Source organism: Chanodichthys erythropterus, chromosome 6 (genome assembly GCF_024489055.1).
Source record: "Chanodichthys erythropterus isolate Z2021 chromosome 6, ASM2448905v1, whole genome shotgun sequence".
Classification (NCBI taxonomy): domain Eukaryota; kingdom Metazoa; phylum Chordata; class Actinopteri; order Cypriniformes; family Xenocyprididae; genus Chanodichthys; species Chanodichthys erythropterus.
This window is the reverse complement of record NC_090226.1, coordinates 7,101,664-7,127,361: the sequence shown is the minus strand read 5'-3', so window position 1 is coordinate 7,127,361 and position 25,698 is coordinate 7,101,664. Positions and strand designations below refer to the sequence as shown.

Genomic DNA, 25,698 nt, shown 5'->3' with positions numbered 1-25,698 from the left:
CAGCTGTTTTATATGACGGCAACATGGCGGAGGAGGCGCTCATTATTATCTTATTTTCTTTTTTTCCAGGTCAAAACTTGTATCTGTCATTCTGCTGTTTACCTATTTCTATTATTTCCGTTGTTGTCGTTATTGCCTCACGTCTCAAAAACGCGTCTCGAGACACTCGCGTTCTACGCTGCGCTTTTTTTAAAACCACTCCTGAGCGTTCTGTGTGAACGGCCCCTAAGGCTACCTTAATCTGGGGACATTTGAAAACGCTCCTCATCCACACTAGCGTTTTCCAAAAGTTGCTAATCCATACTGAAACGTCTGAAAATGCTTAAATCACCTTACTGCGCATGTGTAAAACCTACTAAAAGCTCATCTCATGAGATGATGCAGAGAGAGCAGATATAATAAAGTTCTCATGCTATTGTTCTAGCCCACGATCATTTTATTAGCATAATATCGAGCCACTCACTGTTGCGTCCAGGACACGCTCAAAATCGGGTTTAAAATGCAACTGTCATCATATTTTGCCACACAGGACAGTAAATGTGGGTAAATTCTTTGTCATATTTGCAGGAATGTAATATGAAGACTCTACAAAGCAGCATTTATCTTGAGCAATGCTGTTAATGTAAATAGCAGTCACAACAATGGTGGGATAACTATAGATATCTATGGGTACAATATGCATCACGTGACTAAACATGCATCATCGTTTTCAAATACCTCCGTTTTCACCATCCACACTACAACACGAAAACAGCATTTTAAATTTATCCACTTTGGAGAGTGTTTTCAAAAATGCAGTCTCCGTGTTGATGGAAGGTAAAAACGTAGAGAAAAAATATGCATTTTCAAATGAAAACGTAATAATGTTGACAAGGCCAAAGTTACAGTTTTGTTGATCCGAAATCATCTTCAGATTTTTTTCGTCAAAGATTGAGTAGTTTTTTTTAGTAAATATTGTACAAATACGCACATGCACACCAAGCAACATATGTAGTTTTTTGTGTATTTTATGTACAGTAAGTAGGTTTTTATGTATTTTATCAGGGTGTCTGGTCACTCTATCCGCCAAAGACATTGGATCAAATCTCTAGATTAAACTGAGATACAAGACAAAGCATTTACAGAATTTGCAAAACTTTTCCTTACTGCCGTGCTCTTGATAATTCAGGTTTGGAAGTAGTTGATCATTAAGCTAATGTGAAAAATGGCCTTATAATGCCCTTCTTGCTAGTTTGCATGCTCTGATGAACAGTGCATATCAGACTGATGAAATCAAACTGCATCTGTCCTCAAAAGGTTTTTTATGTCAGGCAAGCTCAATGATCCGTCACAATGTTCTCAACTATTTCCTCAAAGCAAGGTCAGAACGCTTATATGTCTCCAGAATAGTTTTTGCTCAGACACATTGTCTGCTTTTGCATTATTTTTGCTTTCAAAATAAACCTTTCTGTTAACCTGGCTAGAGGACCAGCACATTGTTGAATTTATTCAACATTAACTGTGGGGCAGTGAAGTATGACACTTACTTAGAAAGTCTTCTGGATTCCTAGAAGTTGTCCGTTGGAGAGGTCATGGGTTTTGTTTAATATATTCCATATAAAGCAACTTCAAGTGTGGCTTAACTTTTTAAGTGATCTGTTTGGTACCAAAATATAAACGGTGTATCTACACAGACACAAATTATTTTGACAACTTGTCCAAAAGCTGTCACTAAAATACAGTGATGTATGAATTAAAGGGGCTTTCCTCAGTATTTTTTACTTGGCACTGTGAATGAATTAATTAATCAGTAATCCACACTGCCTCAGTATGCTTTAAATAGTTTTTGCTTTCTATCAGTTTGGTTTGGCCACTACATTACTGAAGCTTATGGTGGTTATTAAAATTTGCAAGTGCAAAAAGAATAACTGCTTTGTTTCTCTGTAGGCAAATCTGATGAATGCTTCATGGGATTTTATCATGCATTAACATCTTTTATCATATATAACAGCTTTGTATGAAGATGAGATTGAAATTATATGTATTCACTGAAAGTCTTCCTTCCCGCCACAGCTCTTAAATCTCACTCACGTTTGAGTCCATTAAAATATAGCGGCAAGTTTGACATCAGTGACTTTTTAGCTTTTGCTTTCTATTAGGTTAATGGCAATATGGCATTGACGTCAAACTTGCTGCTATATTTGAATGGACTCAAGCACAAATGAGATTTCAGAGTCATTGACATCAAACCAAACATTATATATTGCAAATGCAATCATTATGATCACAGCTTGTAATAATTGCTTTGAGATCACTGTTTTTGCTTAAATGAGTACATGATATTAGCTAACTGTATTATCTTAGAACTGTGCATTTTTTAAATATGGACATTTACAGTCATCTGTTTAGTCATATGTATTGTGAAATGCTTTATTTGAATGACACAAGGGTGTGTAAACCCTGACAGAATTTCCATTTCCAGCTTTTATGGTGTTTTTTAGCAAAATACTGAGGAATCGATGTTGATCAAACCCATTGTGTGTAAAACCAGACACATTCTTTTCACATCCATGATAGAAAACAATAGTGTTGATGATAATGACAAGTTTTACAGACAATCAGACTCCTGCAAACCCTACTGGGATTTCCTTTCTAACCTTTTCTGCTCTCCTCTGAACCGATTTGATTAGTCTTTGTATTTGCGATTTGCTCTTTAGCAGCTTGCCTTATAGGGTTTGAGATGTAGAAACTGTCCCTCGTTGGAAAATAATGTCCATCTGGCTTCATTTAACACCAGGACCAGAGCTTGCTCGCTTTGCTCACCTCTAAGTGGGAACACAGCACTCTGTCACACTGCTGTAAGAGCAATGAGAACATTGGCATAGATGTGCGAGTTGCCCGGAAATTAGGGGTTGGATCACAGACACTAGCCCGGCCATCTGTTTGTGTGGAACAAGGTGGTGTTGACATTGTTCAGACCTGCTCTTTGCTGGTTGCTGACATGAAAAATGTGCAGCATATTTTACTTTCCTTTGAATGCATGAAGTTGGTGCTGAATAAGATGGAACATATTGTATATGTTTTTAAACCGACCAATGCGAGACTTCCGTTTTGTAAACGAATATCTGCATGAGTGCATCTCTATCCGCTTCACTGAATTGTCTCGTTTAGCTTGCGAGGAGAGAGTGAGTACTCTTTGTTTACTTCAGTCTGACCCATAGAACCAGCAACGTGCAGCTATTGTAAACTACGATGACTGAGAAAGCACATTGTGTGGAAAAAGCGACTTTATCTAAATTCTTTGCTGGAGGTTGCTGAAATGCACTGAACAGAAGTTCATAACCTCTTACATCATCGGGAAGGTGAAAGGTCACCTCTTTAGTGGGTTTACATTGACTGTTTTACCTCGGGAAATGGGCGACAGATTGAATTTCATCTTATGTATCCAACTTCTTTTATTCATTGAACATTGGGGTTATGATGTGTTTAACTGAGGTAGGCCACTGGTGTGCCTTGTGGGTAGAAGCCTTTCCATTTCTGGATTGTTATGCTGACAAGATGTCTCCTAGGGCTAGAACAAACATGATCTTTACAGAAGCATGAGGAGGGGTGATTCTTGTGGAACTGGAGTAATATATAGTATATGTTTTATATTAAAGGCACAGATTTTTGGAATAAAAAAAATCTAATGTTCTATATTTTGTTGACTTGTGTTCTTACATTATGCCAGATATTTCCAAGGATGTTTAAATTCAGAGAAATTAGCAATTTCAACCAATAAGTGTCCGTGCCGTCACATATCAATGACATCATTGCTGCATTACCTTCGATTTCCTGTTTTGTTTTGTAACAACCATGGAAACACCAAAGACGCTTTAATATATTAGGGGTGAATTCAGGTTGATTGGGACACTTCTCAATGGCAAAAAGTGTCCCAATCACCCTGAATTCACCTTTTATGTTTTATTAGACTTTTTTCTATTAGGTTAATGGCAATATGGCATTGATGTCAAACTTGCTGCTATATTTGAAACACCAAACCATGGAAACACCAAAGATGCTTTAATATATTAGGGGTGAATTCAGGTTGATTGGGACACTTTTTCCAAGTCATCTCAGTGGCAAAACGTGTGGCAATGGCAAGGGAACAACTGTTTGGATACATTTATAGAATTTATAAAACTTATGCGTTACCTCACAATTTCAATTCATCAAATAAACTGACCTGTATTGTTAGTAGTTCGGTAGAATGAAATGTCCTTGGGACTCGCGCGTGTCACTGATATCTGTCTCTAAATAGCAATAGCAATAATAGCAATCGCACCCGCGATTCTTGGCCACGCCCTTTTTGTATAGGCGACCTCTAGTGGCAAAAATTACATATTTTGCCTAAAAGTCAACATGAAATGAAAACTAACTTACTAAATACATGTTCTTAGCCTTATTATAAACAAATGATCAGGCCACAGAAAAAACTTTCTTTTATCAAGATGTCATTAAATCAATGGATAAAGTCAAGCTAACATTTAAGTTGGTCAGTACATTTTTTTTTTTTTAAATGTCAATTCAAAGCATCCCATCCCTGGAAAAAAAAATCTTTAAAAAATGTTACTTACCCAAAACTTTTGAACACTTTTTTTTTTTAATCAGGAAATGCATTGCATTACAGAAGTAAAACCAGTTGCAAATGTCATTTCATGTACACTTCAAGCTATTTTTCCTCATATTTGATGTTGCTGTCTTTTCTAAAAGTCAGACTGTAAAATCACAAGACTGATTGACGTCTACATATTTCAATTTATTGGAAGAGCAAGTTTTAATTTGATTTAACTCTAAAAAAGTTAATCTAATACCAGAGATTTTATCAAGCAGCCTGTGATCTCTCATAACTAATACTGGATTGGGATGGCAAAGTATGAGGTCATTTGCAGTTGGTTTTTGTGCCAATTTTCATGAAATGTTAATACCAACATACCCCATAGTAGCTTGTTAGGAATTGCTCTGTTTATTACATCTTGCAATTGGCCACAGATTTCTCTCATTTTCCTAAGAGGCGGGTTCATTAAACTAGACTCTATCCTTGACAAGAGAGTGAGACAGTGAGGTGTTGCAGCACTGGCAGATCTTTGTTCTCTGTACTGTGGGGCATGAAGAGATGGTGCCAGCCGCTTGGGAGAAGAAAGATCAGCAAGCTCAGTCTCAAAGGTGCAGGGTGGAGAGAGTGAAAATGAAAAACACTGAAACTCCCATTTCCTTTTCAGTCTATTGCTCGTTTGTGCTGGCCCACTAATCTTTGCGTCTGTGCTTGCAGTGCAATTCACAAAAGCAAAATGTTCATTAAGGAAAACACTTACGCTGTAGTCTTCAACGAATGCTCTCCCTCATCTTGCATTAGCACACCCTTTAGATTGACTAGTCTAGAGGCTGACTAGTTTATCTAGATTTTTCATTCTATTTTTGTACATTTGTCCTATTATGTCAATCTCCTCCTTATGTAAATACTCCCTAAGTACTGAACACCCACCAGCTAGTCAATTATGAAATTATGTAGTTTTGCACATACCTACTTTCGATTTATTTTGTGGCCACTACCGTTCTGGTTTAGCTTTGTGATGAGATCCAATTTCTAGGTCCATGCTGTGCCTTATTTCTTTTACACATTCAGTTCTCTCCCCGTAGCTGATGTTAAGCCCTAATTGGTATAATGTCTTCCTTTCACTTTTGATTTAATGGATACTCAACAGGCACAACTTGTGCTTGTGCCTCTCGCTTGGCCCTTTTCCCTCATTTGGTCAATTCAGCTGTTCAAGTCGCATTGATTTTAATTATCATGGAGTCTAGAGCTTGTATATGGCCACATAATGGCCACTAACGGTAGCCCAGGCTTCCAGAATGGTTATTTTTGGTGACATGGCAAAGTCAACGTCTGTTATATTTACACACAAAGCCAGCAGCCATATATAGAGTCTTTATGGCATTCTCAACCACAGACGCTGTCTCTCAACCCCTGTTTTAAAAAGATGGTGCTGAAAGAATGATGTCATTTCCTGCTCTGTCCCTCAAACCACTTCCTCTTTTGGCTTGTCTCAAAGTTGGTGCTATCCCTTTGTTCGTTTGGTACAGGAAACTTACACGCCCATCCGGTTCACTAATTCAGGGGCAAATTGCTAAGCTCTTCCTCGCAAGTGGCCCACTTTTGAGTAAATTTAAAGCCATTATGAAGAATCCACTGCAAAAAGTATCACCAAATGGAATTGCAAAAAGTATCACCAAATGGAATTGCAAAAATAATTATTTCAACAAGTTTCTGAACACTCACTTACCGCCTAGATCACTTACTATTATAGCGCTTTTCCACTGTGTGGTACGGTTCGTTATGTCTCAATACGGCTCACTTTTTGGCACTTTTCCACTGTATGGGACCGCTTGGTACGGAACGGTATGGTTTGCTTAAATAGTACCACCTCGGTTGAGGTTCCAAGCGAACTGTACTGATACTAAATGTGTAAACGCTGCAGATCACTGATTGGGCAGAGCGAATCATCACTACCAGCGTCATTGGATTTGAAACCCGAGACACCAAACCCACTAGATTTAAATAGTAACAGCAGGTCATTTTGTTCACAAAATGACCTGCTTCAAATGACTGTCGCACGCAACTTGAAAAACAACAAAAGACAAGGAAATCACTCATTGCTCTTGATTAAATAGCTTTTGTAATTTTAATAGTGGTTAATCTTTAATTTACAGTCAAATACTTGACTGTATAAATTTATATAGTCTTTATTCAATTTCTGTACCTGAAAACAAATGTTAAACCTACCTGAGAAACCTGAAAAGCATTGTTTATTTTATTTGTATCTTTGCTTTATTTTATTTATTATTTATGTGCTGTTGCTTGTAGTTAGATTATTTGTTCTTAATTTCTTTTATTTTTATTTAACAGTATTCTCTGAACATAGCACATACTGAACTGTACCGAAAGCGTGACTCTAAAACCATGATACAAACCAAACCATGAGTAATTTGAGCCGTTACACCCCTACTTACTATAGAGTATAGACCATAGCTTGGTAACTTGCCATTTAGTTAGTTCCAGATGATAGTTTAGGATTGCACTACTGGTGTGTACAATTAATCGTTGTGTTAAAGGGTTGGTTTACCACCTCAGTTTATTAGCATTTCAATCCTTTATGTCAGTTTCTTAGATTTTATTGAAAGCAGAAATGTTATCAGGAAGTTGGTTTTCTTATTGTATAGATGTTCTGAACAGCTCAAAGTTGAGATCAAGTTTTCAAGCACATCACATGCCCATTTGTGCACGAGAACATCCGCTCCGATATCATGACTCAAGCTTCATTCTCATTCTTAAACCAGGCTTCACTGTCTGAGGCAATTCATATATAATTTCATCATTGCATAGAAAGTGGTAGCATAGAAAGTTGTGCAACAGACCGGAAGTCAAAAATCATATTTGCAGAAAGTGTCATTTTAATCAGATTATACTGTCTTCGCTTTATAGTGCAGTGATGTTTATCCAATAGAGCTAGATATTGGCAACTATTTCACAATAAACCGATAAACCTTGTGATGCAAATGTTACGATTTACCACGCATTTGCAATTGAAAGTTGGCCAAATTCCAAGAGAGACTTGGCGTGTCCGCAAAAAGGAGTGAAACTGCGGTATCAGTTTCAATCTCTCTCGTGTGCCTAACTTCACTTTTGTCCAGTACAGCGTCTCATGGAAACGTCTCTAACAGCAGTGAAAAATGCCTGTTTTAGAGTTTGAAAATTAAAATCTAGTAAATGATGTGCTAATGCACTACAGCTTTGTTTGAACTCTACACAGTCGTATATTCATACAGTATAAGATGATGGTTTTGCAAGCAGACAAGAGGAAGTAACATTTATTACAAGACTGTCATGTGCAGTCTTTTTTGCATGTGAAAACCTTTTCACTTCCATCATGCTTCTCGTATCTGAACGCGCACACACAAAATTTGTGAATTAGTGTTAACAGTATGCCAAGATTAGGGTTGTTTCTGACACATCTGTAATTATAACTGTGATTGTCACCTTTGGCTCTGTGATGGAGCTCTGCTGACGTACCGCTCGCGTAGATCCGTTCTGCCAGAGGATTAGATGAGCTTCAGGAAGCCTTTCATAAAAGCTGGCAATCCTGTGTCTCTACAGCTGATAAGATAGAGCGGGCAGGGCACGGTGCCCGGAAATGCCCTATAGAGCCGTTACACACATTCACATGTGCCCCGCTGCAATCTTTGCCATTGTGATGTGCTACAAATGTGCAGTCCCTCCTTCTGCTCTCTTGCGAGAGTCTGAACAGAAGCTGGAAGATGTTTTTTATGTGTGTGTGTCTGTTGTAAGTCATAAAGACTCTTAACCTTTTCTGGACTTTCCCAAACACCCATGTGATTATCAGAGATGGATCTGAGCTGGTCACTGGCAAATAACATTAGCTAAACACTCTGAACTTTATTGTTGTTAATTAGTTTGATAAGCATCACTATTACTGTTGCTCATACTTGGGGTTAGTGATTTATCCAAATTGAAGTATTTCATAACTCAAACTGCTTGTGCTACAAACTTGAATGATATCTCGAAGCATATGGCTTGTCGAGGAAAGGTTTGCAATTACTTTCCTAAAAAGTAATCGGATGGACAAAAACATGTAGTAATATATTATTTTTTAATTTGTTTTAGTTTATTTTAGTACATAATTATTTTTGATTCATGAAATAGAGATACACCGATACTAAATTTCTCTGCCGATACCGATAGCCGATTATTCAGAATGATATCAGCCAATGTCGATACCGATAGTTTATTTTTCTTAAGGAAAAAAAATCTCTCCCAAATAATGCTGCAAACTATACAGGGAACCCTATCATTTGGTACACTATAATATTTAGATGTTATAATTAACAACAGAGGTATTATATTCAGCTGCATTTTATTTTTAGATATAATAATTACACTCAAATAAAAACTGAAATGTTTGTATACAACTCAGTTGAACATAAGGTACTTTTCATAAGCACTTGTCTTCATGGCAAATTTATTCAAACATATAATTAACAGTAAACAAGCTCCCATCTAGTGTTTTTTTTTTTTTATATAGTTAACAAAGGAACTGTAAACATTGGAAAACATTCCTAAATGTGATGTTATGTGACATTGTTTACACACAGTTCAAACACAGATTAAGTGATTACATGAGACATGATACATTCCTGTAAGTTGCATCTTTCAATTTACCTTTTGATGTTCATGCATCAAATCTGTCACATCAAATTGAAGAGCGTCAAAACTCCATTTATTGTTTGAATTTTGTGATTAAAATGGACAGAATTTGAAAACTGAGATTTTTGTTTCTTATCAGAAGTAACGAACGTACAAATTACAAATAAAACACTGTTAATGCGTTATTGTCGCGTTAACGAAATTCAACACAGTAGAGGTTTTCTTCACACAGTGTTTTTTGCACCCTTTTGATTGACAGGATATAATCGGCCCTGATCATCATCTAATTCTTAAAATTAGTTTTTAGAATTAGCTCTTTCTATAGCCTGTGTCTTCTATATCGTACTTGTCCTTACCTCACATTAAAGACTATTTTAATCCAAGGCATGAGGAAACAGGCAATCATTTTACTTGGGGAAACACCGTTTGAAGTCTTGACTTGCAATCCCACCTCAAGATGCTGGAATAGACTTACGTCTTTCCACAATTAGCCTGTGTCTACTATGTCATACCTGTAGTTACCTCACATTACTCTTTTAGCCCAAGGCATGAGGAAATGGCAATCATTTTACTAGGGAAAACACAGTTTGAAGACCTGACTTGCAATCCCGCCTCATTCCTCTTCACCAGCTCTCTGAGACTGGTGAGAGACACTTCATTGACATTTTTCCAAAATGATGATTAAGGCAGAAGTTGCGTCAGAAAGGGTTGCAGTTATACCTTATTTGTTTCAGAGTTACACCACTTCCTGCTTTCAACTTTCTGCGTTAATCCAAGATGTGCGGCAGGAGCAACACCAGTCTGACTCACGCTGCGACAAGTGCTTGACAGTCAATTTTTTTTATGATTACTCATTGCATTGATTGTTTTTTTAGTATGTGTGTAGGTGGCGGATGGTGTGTGTGTACAGTGCCACAGCTGCCTGAATCTGTGCCCTCTTATCTCGGACAAGCACGGCTGTCATCAGCCTGCCGCTGAGAGGACGATTAGAAGTTGGATTAAGTTAGACCTTCATCTCAACGAAGAGAAAATCCCTCGATGTTTGATTAGACAGGGACTCATGAGGAAGGATTTTAAAACGGCGCTTCCTAAGTACTTATAACAAAATGACTCGGGCAGGGGAATGAATTGCAGAAATTGTAAAGTTTGGGAAGTCATAATGGAGTGATTTGAGTCTTTGAGTTTGAGTTTTTTTTTTTTTTTTTTTTGGCTGCCACTTACACCTGGATGGATTTACCTCTTCATACTAATGCTGTTTTCACATTAGAGCATTTTGTGTGGACTCTAGATGAAGGGCATATCAGAGATAATTTTTTTTTAATTTATATCGATATACAAGTTGGTGTTTAATTGTGCATGCTTGTTTCCCCTATTTTTACATTATAATTACCTTTGTCATCAAAGTTAAAAATCAATATGTAATATTCGCCACTAGAGGTCACCTATTCAAAACAAAGGCGTAGCTTGATGATGCCTTGATTTTGGAGAATCATGGGAGGTGTTCTCTTCAAGTCTACATCTGGTGGAAAATAATCCTACGAGACTCGGGCAGCTAATGTAGTAAAGATTTCTTAACATTACTGTATGAAGCAGGGTGTGGCCGAAAGTTGTTGAAGCAAAACGAGGCCGCTGGAGCGATTGCTAATGAGAGACGAGCGCGACACACGACACAACTCGAGAGCAGTGGAACTTTTATTATGCCGCAGATGACCGCTGCTTCTTCTTCTTCTGGTCGTAATTTAGTTCTAATTTAGTATGTGGGGTACCGCAGCACTGTTTCATCATATTAGATACGTTTGTGTGTTAAATTGTCATAGCAGCCACTGTGCGAACGCACAGAGTAGCATTATGAGACAAGCTAGATCGATATTAGGCATGGTAAAACATAGTACTCGCTGTAAATCAAGAAAACCAGATTTAAACAATAAGATAACAAGTGTTGAGTTATATAACAGTGATTAGTTTTCTGTCGATGAATGTATCCAAACAGTTGCTCACCTGTCTAATAAAAACACGTAATATATTAAAGCGTCTTTGGTGTTTAAAACTATTGATTTGAGTTTTGTTTTGAATTTATTTAAACAAAATGGTATAGAATTAAAAAATGGATTATCTATATTATCCAGAATTTTAATATTGATATTGATCCCTATTAGGGATGCACGATTAATCGCATGTGATTGTCACGCGCATTTCATCAGTAAAGCCGGTTCCCTGATTACCGCTAAATCGCCATCACCTGCTTTCAAATGGAGTGCCATTTAATAGACAGAGCTGTAGATCATTGACAAGCTACGCAATATCACGTTCATATTGCAGATGAATCGCCTTCGATAATGAACGCGATATTGCGTGGTTTGTCAGTGATTTACGGCTCTATTAAATGCCGCTCCATTTGAAAGCAGGTGATGGCGATTTAGCGGTAATCAGGGAACCGGCTTTACTGACGAAATGCGCGTGACAATCGCATGCGATTAATCGTGCAGCCCTAATCCCTATGCATCAGTTAAATAATATAATAATATAATGTAAAAAACAGACCTGTAGGGGGCTCTGGTCCTGACTAAGCAATCAAAACAAGTGTTGATATGTGTGGTGTGCATTTGGCCTAACTCATCCTTGAAGTCCTTCATGCATGATTTAGGAAGATGGTGAGACCTGGTTTTTACTGGGAGGGGAAAGCATGTAGTAAAAGAGAAAATAGGAGGGATTTCAGCCAGTTGAGAGAGGAATGGCAAGAGAGTGTGTTTGGGGTTGGAAACGTTGCAGAATGCAGCTGGGGCTGGCCTGCAGTACTGAGAGCTTTGTGATTTGTAATTATGTCGTGCTCCGCAGGCCTGTAGTTTTGTGCCCTGCCACAGAAAGACTCTTTGTGGGGCAGCATAACGTGAGCAGACTGTGAAAACCCTCAGAGAGAGAGAGAGAGAGAGAGAGAAAGAGAGAAAGGGAAATACGGCTGCAGCCCTCAAATCCGCCCACATAATGAGAGAGAAAGTGAGTGAAAGGTAATTCAGTGGAGAGCTTCCCCCTCAAGTTGTTTGAGACATTATGACCATCTAAACTCCATTGTGTGACTCCTCAGCCTAACATTTTGATGTTGTTTCATGCTCTTCAGTTCCCAGTGAATGCAATCTAACGTTATGCCACACATGTATTTGACATTGTTTATAAAGGTTTTTCTAAGTATAGTGCCTCTTAGTTCTCCTGTACCTTTGAACAGTCTGTGTCAGGGCTGTTCCCTCACCACTGGGCTAATCATTAGCTTGGGGCAGCTGTGTTTCACACCACTCCAGTAACAGGAGATGGGACACTGAGATCAATAATGGCAGGATACACAGCTACCTGATTGTGAGAGCTCTAGGGAAGTGAGAACTGCATGTGTCTATAGAAAAGAAAGTGGTTAGAAGGGAAAAAAATATAAAGATATAAATACGACTAAATGCTGTGATTGAGGTGACGAACCTTGTCAGTTGCTTACTTTAAAGTAAGCATCTTAAAAGAATAGTTCAGTTCTTATAGGTTCTTTTTTTTTTTTTTAGAAATAATAGATTAGAAACAACATGAGGGTGAATAAATGATGACAGGATTTTCATTTTTGGGTAAAAAAAAAAAAAAAAAGGAGCTTATTCAGGATCTTGCGTCAAATGAATTCCAAGCCTTGAGTGCAAAGGTTCTTTAAACAAGAAAAAAATGCAGGAAACGGTGAGCAAGGGCGAGAAAACCATGTGATTACACACAGCACGTAAGAGGAGAGCTGTATATGTTCCAGAGGGAAAGATTGTTGGGGCTGTCTGGAATAAAAGACCCATTTTATAGTCGGCACGAGCGCTGGAAACCTGAGCTCTTCAAGGTTAAATTGTTATGATTCCAACTACGTACACATGAGTCACTATGAGTGCCAAAATTCAGCCATAACATGACCCAGTGCCCTAATCTTTTTCTCACACAAACTCTCAGATGTAAGTCGCGTATATTTCATAAATGACAATCAACTAATGAGATTGCAAAGCTCGCTGCCAACTGTAGTGCAACAATCAGGTTCCGGAAGTAAAAATCCCCATTAATTTTCTTCATAGCTGGATTGATTTTTAACAATAATTTATTAACTTGTATAAAAAGAAACCTACTGTGAGCTGCAATGTTGTTAATTGATGTTATATGCTTTTGTTGAAGCCATCAGCTTGCTTTATTTCATCCTATTTTTTTTACATAATCATGTAGGGCTGTCACAATTCCTTGATTCAATTTGAGTACTCCATTTTAAAAAATCATTGATTGCAATTTACCCTTGTCGAGTAATTGGCAAAATACTGGAAGTGGCTCATTCCATAGATGAGAAATGCATTATTAGACTTGACTTATTAGAGTTGATTGTTTATTAGGGGTGTAACGGTACGTGTATTTGTACTGAACGGTTCACAGGACAAATTCCAATTGGAAGTGATCATCCCTATGCCATATGTGATCATCCCTATGTGAGCAGGGCAAGTGTATGTAGCCGTTTGGAATGCACTTGGCAAAGGGAGCGGCGTAATTTCCTCATTATCTTCAGTTGGGATGGTCGTTGTGAATACGCTCTCCCAATCCTATGAAGCACTGCGAATGACGTAATTGATTCAATCTCTCTACACTCTCAAATTACTTAAATATTTGTGTATATAAGCATGTTTTGCAATAAACAAAATAAATCTATTACCAACATCTTTATGTTTTTGTCATTTTTAATTCGATTGTCATTCGCAATGCTTCATGACATTGTAGTCTTTTTGTCCATTTTTCAGATACTTTTTCGGTTTAAATCAAAGTTTGTAATATTTTGATTCACCTCATAGCTGGTTAATTTGGCTTTTAACTCTATAACAAAGATGTTTTTTAAAATCCCAATGGGAAAAATGAATGGGGGAAACACTTCCAAAACAAAGACTGCTGAAAAAGTAGCTGGGCACTCTATACTCTAAAGGGTGTTCTAGATAGTATTTTCCAGGTGGTTGCTTGCTTATACATATTTGTCATGGTTGTCGCTGTATTGCTGTAATTTAGTTGATACCCTTGTACAACTTTGCCACCCTGAACAACTCTGAGGAACCCCCCCCCCCACCACCACCACCTTAAGCTCCTTTTAGTCTTTCCCTTTGAAGACTGGAATTTCAATCTGCCACCTCAAACTCACAGAACTCCCTCCTGAAATGAGTTTTCGTTGCCTTTGCTTTAGTAACCATAGATACGGCTACAGGAAAGCCACCTTGAAGGGCCTGTCGATGCAGAACTTCCATGAAATTAAATTAATTAGCAGCTGAAAACTTAAACAAGATTGCTTATGCTAATAAAACGTGCCTCTGATTAAAAAAAGCATGTTTTTTTTTTTTTATATATATATGTCAGGTGTCATAGTAATTGTCATCTGTAAGTTGTGCCGTGAATTCTTCAGGATGTTAATGGGAATCTGTATAGCAAGTTAATTCTGCTTTCATCGTTTTCTCTATCCCTAGTGGTCTGACCATATTTAATGTCTTTTTTGCTTATTTTGATGGCATTTTTGTGATGCATGTATATTCCTCAATATGAACGCTATTTTCTATGGAGGACTAGGAGTGCCATATGAAAATAAAGGAATCGGTTATCAATTTATTAATTAAAAAATATAAATTTCTAATGATTAATCACATTTTAAATTGACACATATAAAGTCATTTTATATTTCTTTATATTTCTATTTATAATTGGTTTAAATTGTTAATTAAATATAACAAAATATTTGTGCATTTAACTTGTCTTTTAAATCTGAATGAATGAATTTTAAATATTTATTCATTTAAAAAGTGATGTATGGATTTCAATTTTTTAATTGAATAAATTTGATAATTGTTTCCTTCATTTTGTTTGTGGCACTTCTAATCCTAATTGAGATTGTTTAGTTTTAATATCCCAATCATTATTATTATTATTATTATTATAAAACTTATTTGTATGCAACATATTCACTTTCTTAAAAGTCCTTTTGCATGAAAGTCTCTGACAAAGCAATGAATGTGTATTTTCCTGTAGCGTTTTTTGGAGCGAAGGGCCGAGGAAAATGTTTTATTTTCAGCATGCCTTGTTTATATAAATTAAAGCAATCTGGGCGCCTTGCCTCAAACTCCTTGAAACAATGGAAAGTCAAATATCTTCTGTCTTTCTCTTCGTCCTCTTCACTCTTCGTCCTTCAGTCAGGTGCTCTCCGGTTGCTCAATGTTTAGCTTGAGAAAAGGTGGCCGTCTACATTTATCATGGCACTGTGCCTGAGGCAATCACTTCTCTGAAGTGAGTTTGCCAAAACCTACTGACAGATGGTCCAATTGTATTCTGTAAGAGAAGAGAAAGCAGCCATGACTTATGCTCAAGTTTACTGTTGAGTCAGAGGTGCTTAAAACGCCAACTCGTGTTGCAATGAGGTACAATAGGGTGCAGAGGTGACCGTCTTCAGCGTTAGCTGTGTAAACACTAATGTAGGGCGGATATTCTGTGCTACACTAACTGGCATCCAGAACAGGAAGGGGTGGGGCGGAACCTTCACACTAGCTTCCTGTTAGGCAGGAAGTATGTTTGAGTAGTGACACAGTTTCACCCTAGCAGTGATCCAAAGCAAATAGCTCTCCACAAGCATCAACTATGATGAATGAATAACAGACACCAAACCACATACGCAGTATTTTCCCCCTATCCTTTCAGAGAACTTTGTTGGCTAACTCTGGAAAGATAGTTCCTCCTTTTAGTTTAGTTTATACCCTGAAAAGATTTGTCTTCTGCCTTTCAAACACATTGTAATTTATTGTATAATAAGACTATGCTGCCCTCCAAAAAGTTTAACACGAAACTAACACTGTGCCTGAAGGGAAGATAACCTGAATGTCACTACGATTTTTGAGGAACTATTCTGCGAAGTCGTGACACCATCCTTCACCCTGAAAAGCGGTAATGAAACGTGCAAGGCTGGAGTTTTGGCTCTGTATAAATCAGTGTTGCACTTGTCGACAGGAAGTGCTTTAGTTTGGCAATGTTTTAAGAAGTCTACAAGATTTGGAAAGTCATATTTGGACACATTAGGACCAGAAAGAAGAAAAATGAAACTTGAATGGAAACTGAAAAAAAGAAAAAGAAAAGAAAGACCCATAAAGTTGTTTGCTCAGGAATTCATTACCAAATAGTAGCGATAGTCATGAGAGGGATGTTTATATTTATTTTAGTTCTTTGGTTATAATCTTTCTTTAATGATTACAGAAACATTTATAGTGCTGTGAGACGATTTTACACTTCATTAGGCTCAGGCCAAAGTGACGTCTCTCAGATTTAATTAAAGATGTAAAAGTCACTGTTGTTTTTGTTTCGCGCATGCTCTTCTGCACTCTCTAATTTACTTACTATAGGGAATTCTGGAAATTGTCTTCCCTTCACTGAGCTTGTCAGCTTATTTCGTCTAGTGAATAAATTTTCGATTTGTTGAGGGGGGCTGTGTGAAGACAAAGTGGGTGGCATTTAAAAGCGCTTTGCTGGTCACAGTGTATGACTCTGTAAAGGTTATTGGTGTCTGTAGCTGACCCTTATGATGGAAGAATACAACGCAAAGGAGTCTTTTGTCATTGATGCCAATTTCCTGTTAACACAGCCAGAGAGGCATTTGAAGTCTGCAAGTAGGAGAATTTGCATATTGCGCCCTTCCCATTCTTCTCTAAAATAGAAGTATCTGAAATACTACTTCTTTTTTAAATATTTTCAATTGCGGCAGCGTGAGGCTTGTCGTTTTGTCTCCTAAATGGAGTTCACACAAAAATGAAAATACTGTCATTTAATCACTCTTTCGTTCCAAACCTGTATGATTTTCTATTTCTAATGTGGAACACTGAAGATATTTTATAAAATGTTGTGCAGTGAAAATCAATAGACTCCAGTTCACTGTTATTTTAGAATTATTTAAATAAGATTATAGTATTTATTAATATTTAGAATTTTTATTTTTGTGTAATGTGTAGTTTTCATTTAAACTTTGTTTTGGGCTTTTGTCATAACTATTACTTTATATATTATATAATATTTTAGAATTACTTAAAAACAAAATAAAAAACTACTGACAAATAATAAATTATATATATATATATATATATATAAGCTTTAATTGATTTCTATTTCAGTTATTTGTCAGTAGTTTATTTATTTATTGATTTATTTTAATTTTAGTACTTTAAATTTAACTTATTCGCCAAGGCAACATAGTTTAAGTTTAAAATTTTAATCTGAAAATATTATTTATTTTTATTATTTTTTTCAATTTGATATTAAATTTGTAATAGTTTTAGTTACCGTTAACAACATTGGTCCAATGTTGTTTTCCTTTCATTGTATGGATATAATTCTTTTGTTCAACAGAAGAAAGTAACACTTTCGCTGCGTCCGAAATCAAATACTTCTCTACTATATAGTATGTGACAAACATTACGCCAACAGAGTAATATGTCCGAATTCATAGTATTCAGAAAAAACAGTAGCTGAAAAGTCCCCGGATGGTACTACTTCCGGCGAGATTCTGAATTGCGCATTCAATGGACAGTGAGGCCACATTCAATTCAGTGAGGCCACAGGAGAGGATTAATGAATGGAGGTCTATAACTGTAACTGATGATGTTAGGTCACGTGATAATGACAACATGGCGGATGTAGTACATTCATACTACCCTCATTCATACTATATAGAGCATCCTTTTTCAACAGTTGCAAAGTAAGTTCAAATTCAAATGTAGAACCTACACAGACAGTATGTATCTTTTGACGCACAGTTTGTCTACACTTTAAGTGACACAGCGAATGTTCCAAATCCATTTGTTCTTTGTTTCAGAAGTAGTGCGAGTGCACGGAGTTCATCAGAACTAGAACAGGCATCAGTTTACTGTCAGGGATTTGTTATGACGTGCCATATTGCGCAACATAGTGTAGACAGCATGACTGTTTATAATGGGTTCTGTTGTCTTTTTGTTATGCCGCGCTGCTCTGATTCCAGTGTAGACACTGTGTAAGTCATAAAGGTTGTGTGTTCTTTGACTCAACCTTAAATGCACCTCTTCCTCTTCCTGTGTGAACATTCATCAATCCATGTCGTAGATCTTTAATGCAAAGTCACTTTGGTTTGTTTGTTGCTCAACAAGCGCTATGTCCTCCATCACTCTTATATCATGTCAGAGATTTAACTTGTTAGCAGTAAATGACCGTATCCGTCCCTTTGTTTGTTGTGCCCTCAGACTAAAGCACGTAGTTGTGTTTTCACAACGAAGGAGGACGGCGATAGCGATCGTTCAATGCAGTAACCGCTGAGGACTGTGAGACCCTGAGAACTTATCTGCAATATCGACTCATTGTGCATATTATATTTCACACACAGGGCACCTTTCTCAAGGAATTCTGTTTTAAACACATCATTTATGCTACATCAAGGTTTGTTGGAATTTACACTTTTTTGATGCCACAATCGAATAAGAGTTTCACTAAATTCATCGTAGGAGGCATCAGAGTTAACGCTTTTGATAAAAGTGCATCAAGCTTTTGACATACATTTTAAAATGCACTGTAATTGTTTTTGTACACGTATGACTCGGACAGGGCTTGCTAGGCCTAGCTGCAGTGTTTGTTTCCATGAAACTGCTGTGACGTTTGTTTTAAAAGCAAACAGGCCTGTTTAGGCGGGTGAAAGAGAGAGGGAGAAAGGCAGAAAATTGAAGTGCGAAGCATGGAGTGCTGGGAAAAAGGGAGTTCGCGATAATGCAGCCATTCACTAAAGTGTTGACTGCGGCCAGCTGTTTGCACATTCAGCAAGGTGAAACTTTTTCAAACTTCAAGCAGTGTTGTGTTTGGAGTTTTTGAACCACTTTGTTTTTTTGCAAGCTGTTATTTCACTGCGCAAGAAACGAGACCGCACAATCCTTCCCAGACACATTCTTTGTATTATTAATAGTCCGTGTGTGACATAATTTACAGCTGTGCTTCTTTTTAACAGATTTTGGTTGGAACCAAAAGCCGTTTTACCTTTGTGGCATGACAGAACTTGTAAAGAATGATGTATAGATTGCAAGAGAGATAGGTTAACCTTAGAGACATTTTTTTTTTTTTTTTAATCCATCCTTCTCTGATGTTGATTATTCCAATGTCATCTGCGGAGAAGTTTATTTTAGTTTTTTTAGTTTTTTCGCCTTGTTTTTTTCCATCCATCTCCCTTGTTTCTCAACAGTCCAATCTGTGGTAGTCATTTTGAGAGAGAGGGAGAAGCCCTGAAAGGAAACAGAATAAACAAAAGAAGAGCAAAGCAGTAGCGGGGTTGAGGGCCTTGTGAGGTTCAGGGGAAGGTGGTCTTAAACAATGCCATCTCTGTTAGCGCAGCGGGGGGAAATCGCTCCGTATTCCGTTTGCATACTGCCAGCCCTCTCCACCAAACCATTCGGCAGGTGTTGCTATTCGTTCCCATCACTGATCTGAGGTCAGTTATGTCGTTTTGTTTCATAGCAGAGTTTGGGAGAGTGAAACTTTTTAATGATTAAGGGCCACCAAATATATTTTTGGCTTGAAAGTCTTTTGTAAACTTTGCTATAGGGAATGTAGTGATTTTGAAGAGTGTGTAGTGTGTTTAATAGCAGTGATTTACTGTGCAGGGGTCCTTCAACAATCACAAACAGTAAAATGCACAGGCAAATCTGCCCCCTACCTTCTCTGGCTGGCTTATACTGCCTTTTTATTTTATTTTATTTTATTTTATTTTATTTTATTATTATTTTTTTTTTTTTTAAGTACTGGACTCAATAGATTTTTATGCTATTGAGTTTTATCACATCATAACAATGGTACTTTTATGCAATGTAATCAGCTGAGCCTGTCATGTTGGTAAGAAAAGACGTCAAACTGTTAAATGGATAATTAAATGTATAAATGCAGTATCAAATAGTACATGACATTTGATTGCTCAGCCACAGATGGGAGTTGATTTGGATGGGTAAAAACCTCAGTTTTACCTTAAGGGTATTATGTTATTTTACTTTATAATTTTTTTTTGTGGGTATTTATATCTAGAGAGCAGAGTGAACAAAATAATGCTGATATGTACAGTTCTAATGCATCATAAGTTTACAAACACCTTGCAGACAAATATTTATTTTAATAAAATGGCTTAAAAACAGCATTTTTTTTTAGCACAGCCTTAATATAACTATTTGGCAAACCATATATGTATTTATTTATCTTATATTTAATAATATATATTGTAAAATTATTTGGTAATAAAATAATATATATGTATTTATATGTGTATGTATTAGGGGTGTGACGACGGGTATCTCACGAGACAAGACAAGATTTTTACACACTATTTTTAATCCTCAATGGCGAAATACATGACTAGAAAAATATTCTGCAGGTATATTTGAAATGATTTAACTAATCATCTTGTAATGAATGTCATTTCAGTTTTACTTTCTGAGTATATTTATCATATGCAGTAAAAGACAACAATATTCAAGCACTGTAAAAGGTTTTGACACAAACTCAACTGACTGACTTCTCTTCTGTATGATTTCAGTCTCTTCAGATCTTACTGTACATGATTTATGAGCTTCTACAACTTTTGACCTCCTAACTGAACTCCTTTCCACAAACTGATCATAGAAATAAAAACAGTATAAATAAAAATGGTAACACTTTACAATAAGGTCTCATTTATTAACATTAATTTATTAACATCAACTAACAATGAGCAATATATTTGCTACAGTATTTATTAATCTTTGTTTATGTTAGCTAATAAAAATCATTGTTAGTTCATGATAGTTCACAGTGCATTAGCTAATATTAACAAATGAAACCTTACTGTTTGTGCTTAATAAGATTAAGAGAAAACTGTTATTAATTTTTATGGTAACACATTACAATAAGTGCAACCATAATCGCACTCTCTTAATATTCAAAGTGCAAATAAGACAAAATTTTTCTTTGATACAGAGCTGGTTACAACTACACTGCCCGGCCTAAGATAGCTTTCATATTGAGAGGTATTTGCATTCATCAGGGAGCCGCTTTCAAAATGCGGGTATTGAAATCACGTTTGAATGCGCGCTTGCGTTTACTTTCACTTTCGTACGGTGACATCGCACGTACTCTAAGTATTGAGCGGCGGCGACCGTTATCCAACTGAATGAAATGTTTATTTAAATACAAAGCAAAATGACAGTGGAGGCGTAATGTAAACGAAGCGGTGGCATATTCTTTCCTAATCATCCGAACACTCTGTCATGGCAATATCACAAGACTACTTTTCGCCTCAACGAGAAATCTCGTCACATTTTAGTCTCGCGAGATCTCGTGACACCCCTAGTATGTATCTATATTTTTTCCACAAGCCTGAATTTACATGTATTATCTAGGGCTGAGACAATACATTGATTTGCGATGCAAAGAATCTGGAGCGATTCTGATTTTCCGACGTATTGCGATTCTCTCACCACTTACATGACTCAGCCGAACGCACGATCGCTGTCCAGCAGTCTTTTTCGTGAGCATTTGAGTGTGCGGTTAAAAACTAGCCTAGAGCGCCATCTGCTGTTAGTACTAAGCTCAGAATTGATTTGAGAGAGAAAATTGTACCATTGTAACATTGTACCGCAAATCGTTGTATTGTCCCTGCCCTAGTATCCTGTTCAAGTGCTCAAATATCATTCTTATAGTGCCTCCTTAAGCAACAGTGACTGCCTTTTCGTGATCATTGTGCATGAGTCCCTGCTTTGTCTGACTGTTCTTGAAAAAAATCCTCCTGATACTATAAATTGGTTGTTTTTCCAGCATGCTCTGCACATTTGAGCCCTTCCCCAGAGTGACTACATGATGCTGCAATCCAGCTTTTGCTCTCAGGACAGTTGAGAGAATTTCTTTCCTATCTGGAGCTTTTTACATCCCTCCCGCCTTCAGAAACAGCTTGGTAGATTCAGACGTGGTGTTGTCTCACTCCTGGTCTAAATCAGGTTTCTCGAGCAGCCCTAATCTGAGATGGAACTAATAAACCTCTTCTTCAGGGGCATCTTATCTCACTCCCTTCATGGCCTGAGGGATCCTTTGATGGATTATTATCCTGATTTGTCAGTGCTCTTGGCATCTGAACACGGCCCAAACAACGACTTTCAGAGCCAGTGGGAGATGAGGTCTTTCAGTTGGCTTGTCATTGTAGGGTCGCCCACAGGTTACGCCTGGTCATAACTTATAAGCCGGATTGAATATCATGAGCCTTTTAGCTATACTTTTAATCTTTTAGAAAGGTAGATGGTGTATTAGTTGCCATGTGATATGGCATCAGAGCCAAAGCTAAGTCTATATTTCAAAGTTAATAAATGTAATGATGCTTTAAGAGTATGCCAAAAGTAATAAATTAACACTGTAGTCTGGCATAAGACCTTTAGCCCTTATATAAACATTTTAACTGTAACCACACCTCTTTCCTCCTGTTCTCTTTACATTTCCTGTATTTTTATTTTTTTGTTTGTGTGAATTTGGCTGGTTAGTAATTACAATGATAAATGGGACTAAACTTCCTGTATAAGTCCTTTTGTCGGACATGTTTTCTTTCCGAGAATCCTGCTCTAATCTAAAACCGTTAGTCCTGCAAAGCATCAATACCTGTTTACCATTCTCACTAAGGAAATTAAAACTTGAATGACAGGAACAATCAAGAAATATTGACGGAGTGGCCTTTGCTTGTTTTTCACAACATATTGTTCCTGTAAGGCTGCAAACTTGCGTGTGCTTCTGGGAACATGGCAAATTAGGCTGTTTTGAGAAGCTAGCTTGATGCTATTTGAGATGCCAACATTTCTCCTCAAAGCCCCTAGTTCCCAGTATCCATCGAGTATAGACCCCTGAGAGAGGGCAGACCTGTTCCCAAATCATTGCTTTTCAGTCTGCAGTGTGACGCAGGAGCCATTAGCGCGGATTTCTAGGCAGAATGTTTTCAAAAGCATCGCTGAGGACTGGACCTAATGCGAGGCATAAATAATTAATCGTATGAGGTAGATAACAGGTGCTGGAGTTTTTAAATTGTTCATGGTTGCATTGCATTCGAAACGGGGTGTCTGAAATTGTAGCGAGTGACTTGTGGTTGACTGATATGGATGTTTCAATGGCTGCTGCTGATAACTAGAAATTGGGTTGGCAGATGGCCTACGTAGGCAGTAGGCTTGCTATGGTAGTCGGTGTTAGCGTGTTACCAGTGTTCAGTCGCAACACCGATTTCATCACAGAGGCAAATGTTTTTTCAGTTTTGCGTTAAAAATATTTAACAGACAAAAGAGAATGTGCTGTCTGTGAATGTCCTGCCTATTGACACACACAAGCGCCAATATCGAGTTCTCTTCCGCGCTTGAACGAACCATAACACACACAAATTATGCCAAAATGTCTGTTTTGTTGAGTGTCCTCCATAAGAGCAGTCTTAAATTAGTTAAATTAAGTCTTAAATGAATGTAAAGATTTGTGAGAAAATGGGACGCGTGTCAGATCCGCGTCGTGTGTAACAGGTAAGAGAGTGAATTACTCACTGCTCTTGACTAAAGAACGTGACTAAAACATTCTGGGTTTTCATTATTGGGTTTCGCAGTTTCCACGGTTTGATTTTCAGTTTTTTTATATAAACGTTGTGTAAGTTAGCCTATTTGTTATTTTATATTAGGCCTAGCATGGTGTATTCTTACTTGTTTTGTTAATAAACGTTGTTTAATATAAGCGAGTTTGTCGTTGTACTGTTTTGTTGTTGTTGTTTTTTAGTAAGAATAACCCACCGTTCAAGCAATTGGCACTAATTTAAAAAACGCTTTCAACACTTTGGTTTGCTCAGCAACAATAAAGCTGGAGAATCTCACGCAGCCAAAAGGACAATTGTCAGTAACGGTGTTCAGCCTTACATTGTTCAAACTGGAGTCGGACACTGATGGAGAGACTCAGGAAGTTTTAGAATGGACATTTCTGAATGGTTAGTGGATAAATGTATGTAGTTGCTGTGGAGTTGATTCAGCTCATTGACTGGCATGTACCGTCATGTTAATCTTTTGTGCAAATATAGTGTTGAATTGACCCTCGTTTGTGAAGCAGTCCAGCATAAAATGACGGAACGGCAACAACTTTCTATTACAACAACTCCTCTTCTCTAAAGCAGCCCAAAATGGCCTAACCCCCTTTGTTGCGTGTTCCTGGGGGCAGGGTTAATGTAAATTTTGGGGTTTGTAATGTCACCAACCCCGGAAGAAGCTCGGGGTAGTCCCAAACAGCTGGTTGTTGTAGTCCTTAAAGGATTAGTTCACTTTTAAATAAAATTTTCCTAATAATTTACTCACCCCCATGTCATCCAAGATGTCCATGTCTTTCTTTCATCAGTCTTAATTTCTTTTCAACTGAAGAAAGAAAGACATGGGGCTTAGTAAATTATCAGGAAAATTTTATTTAAAAGTGGACTAAACCTTTAAAAAGTGATTTCTGTAAAATAAAATATCTCCCTTTGCATTGAACTCTGAGAGTCGTAAATTTGTTGTCGTTTGTTTTTTATGCACAAACAGCAACATTACATACTAACTAAAGTTTAAAAAAGTGAAATTGTAATCAAGGACCCCTTTAATTATAATTTTTATATTTACATCAAACATTTGTCATTTTGTCACACTAGAAGATTAGTTTGTGGAAAGTGTACTTGCTTGAAGGCCCTTAATTTCAGAGGTTTTTGAACTTTTAAACACGTTGTTAACTTTGGCTACAGGACAAATTACATTAATAAGTTTTACATTAATGATTAACTTCATATTAGATGTAAGGAGAAAACCGATGTAGTGTTATATCTTACCAAGTATAAATATTTCATTATAGTAATTATTTCATGTTTAAAGTTTTTTGGTATGTTTTAGTAGTTTTAATTATCTGCATTAGTTTGGCAAATACCAAATAATTTATTCATAGTCAGATTGACTATGGAACAATGTTGGACTTCACAGCATTGCAGAGGAAAACAAGTTTCATATGATTCATGTTACTTCCAAGTGATTTCATGAGAAAGTCAGTCTTGGTGTATGTTCATTAATGAAATACTGTGTGCTGCAATATTTTGCAACACACATGATTCACAGTATATGTATTGCATTAACATCAGTCACAAATTCATTACACAGATTGCTGATATTAATCCCTTTTCATTTGACCTTTGAAAACTGATCATTGATCTTATGTTTTGTTTTGGAAAGTTGGCCCACACTGACTCAACACATTAATATTTTCCACCCAGGAGTGCAAGTTGGAAATTACTTGGATAGTTGCTTGGATAGCTCTTGATCAAATTAAATCAGACAAAACAAAATCTTTTACCTCCTTTCCACTTTAGACCTAATATCACCTTTAAATGAGAGCAATATACCGGTTTCCTCCAA

General features: G+C 37.0%; 1 protein-coding gene across 3 annotated transcripts in view; it reads left to right on the top strand.

The window, feature by feature from the left end:
- Positions 1 to 25,698, top strand: part of gnai2a (guanine nucleotide binding protein (G protein), alpha inhibiting activity polypeptide 2a) — a 66,129-nt gene that overhangs the window by 5,300 nt on the left and 35,131 nt on the right. The window contains exon 2 of one of the 3 annotated variants that reach the window (XM_067387916.1): positions 18,508 to 18,700. The exons of the other annotated variants lie outside the window; for them this stretch is intronic. Coding sequence (XP_067244017.1) covers positions 18,688 to 18,700 — 13 coding nt within the window. The 5' untranslated portion in view covers positions 18,508 to 18,687. The remainder of the gene's footprint in view (positions 1 to 18,507; positions 18,701 to 25,698) is intronic. 3 annotated transcript variants of the gene reach the window in all.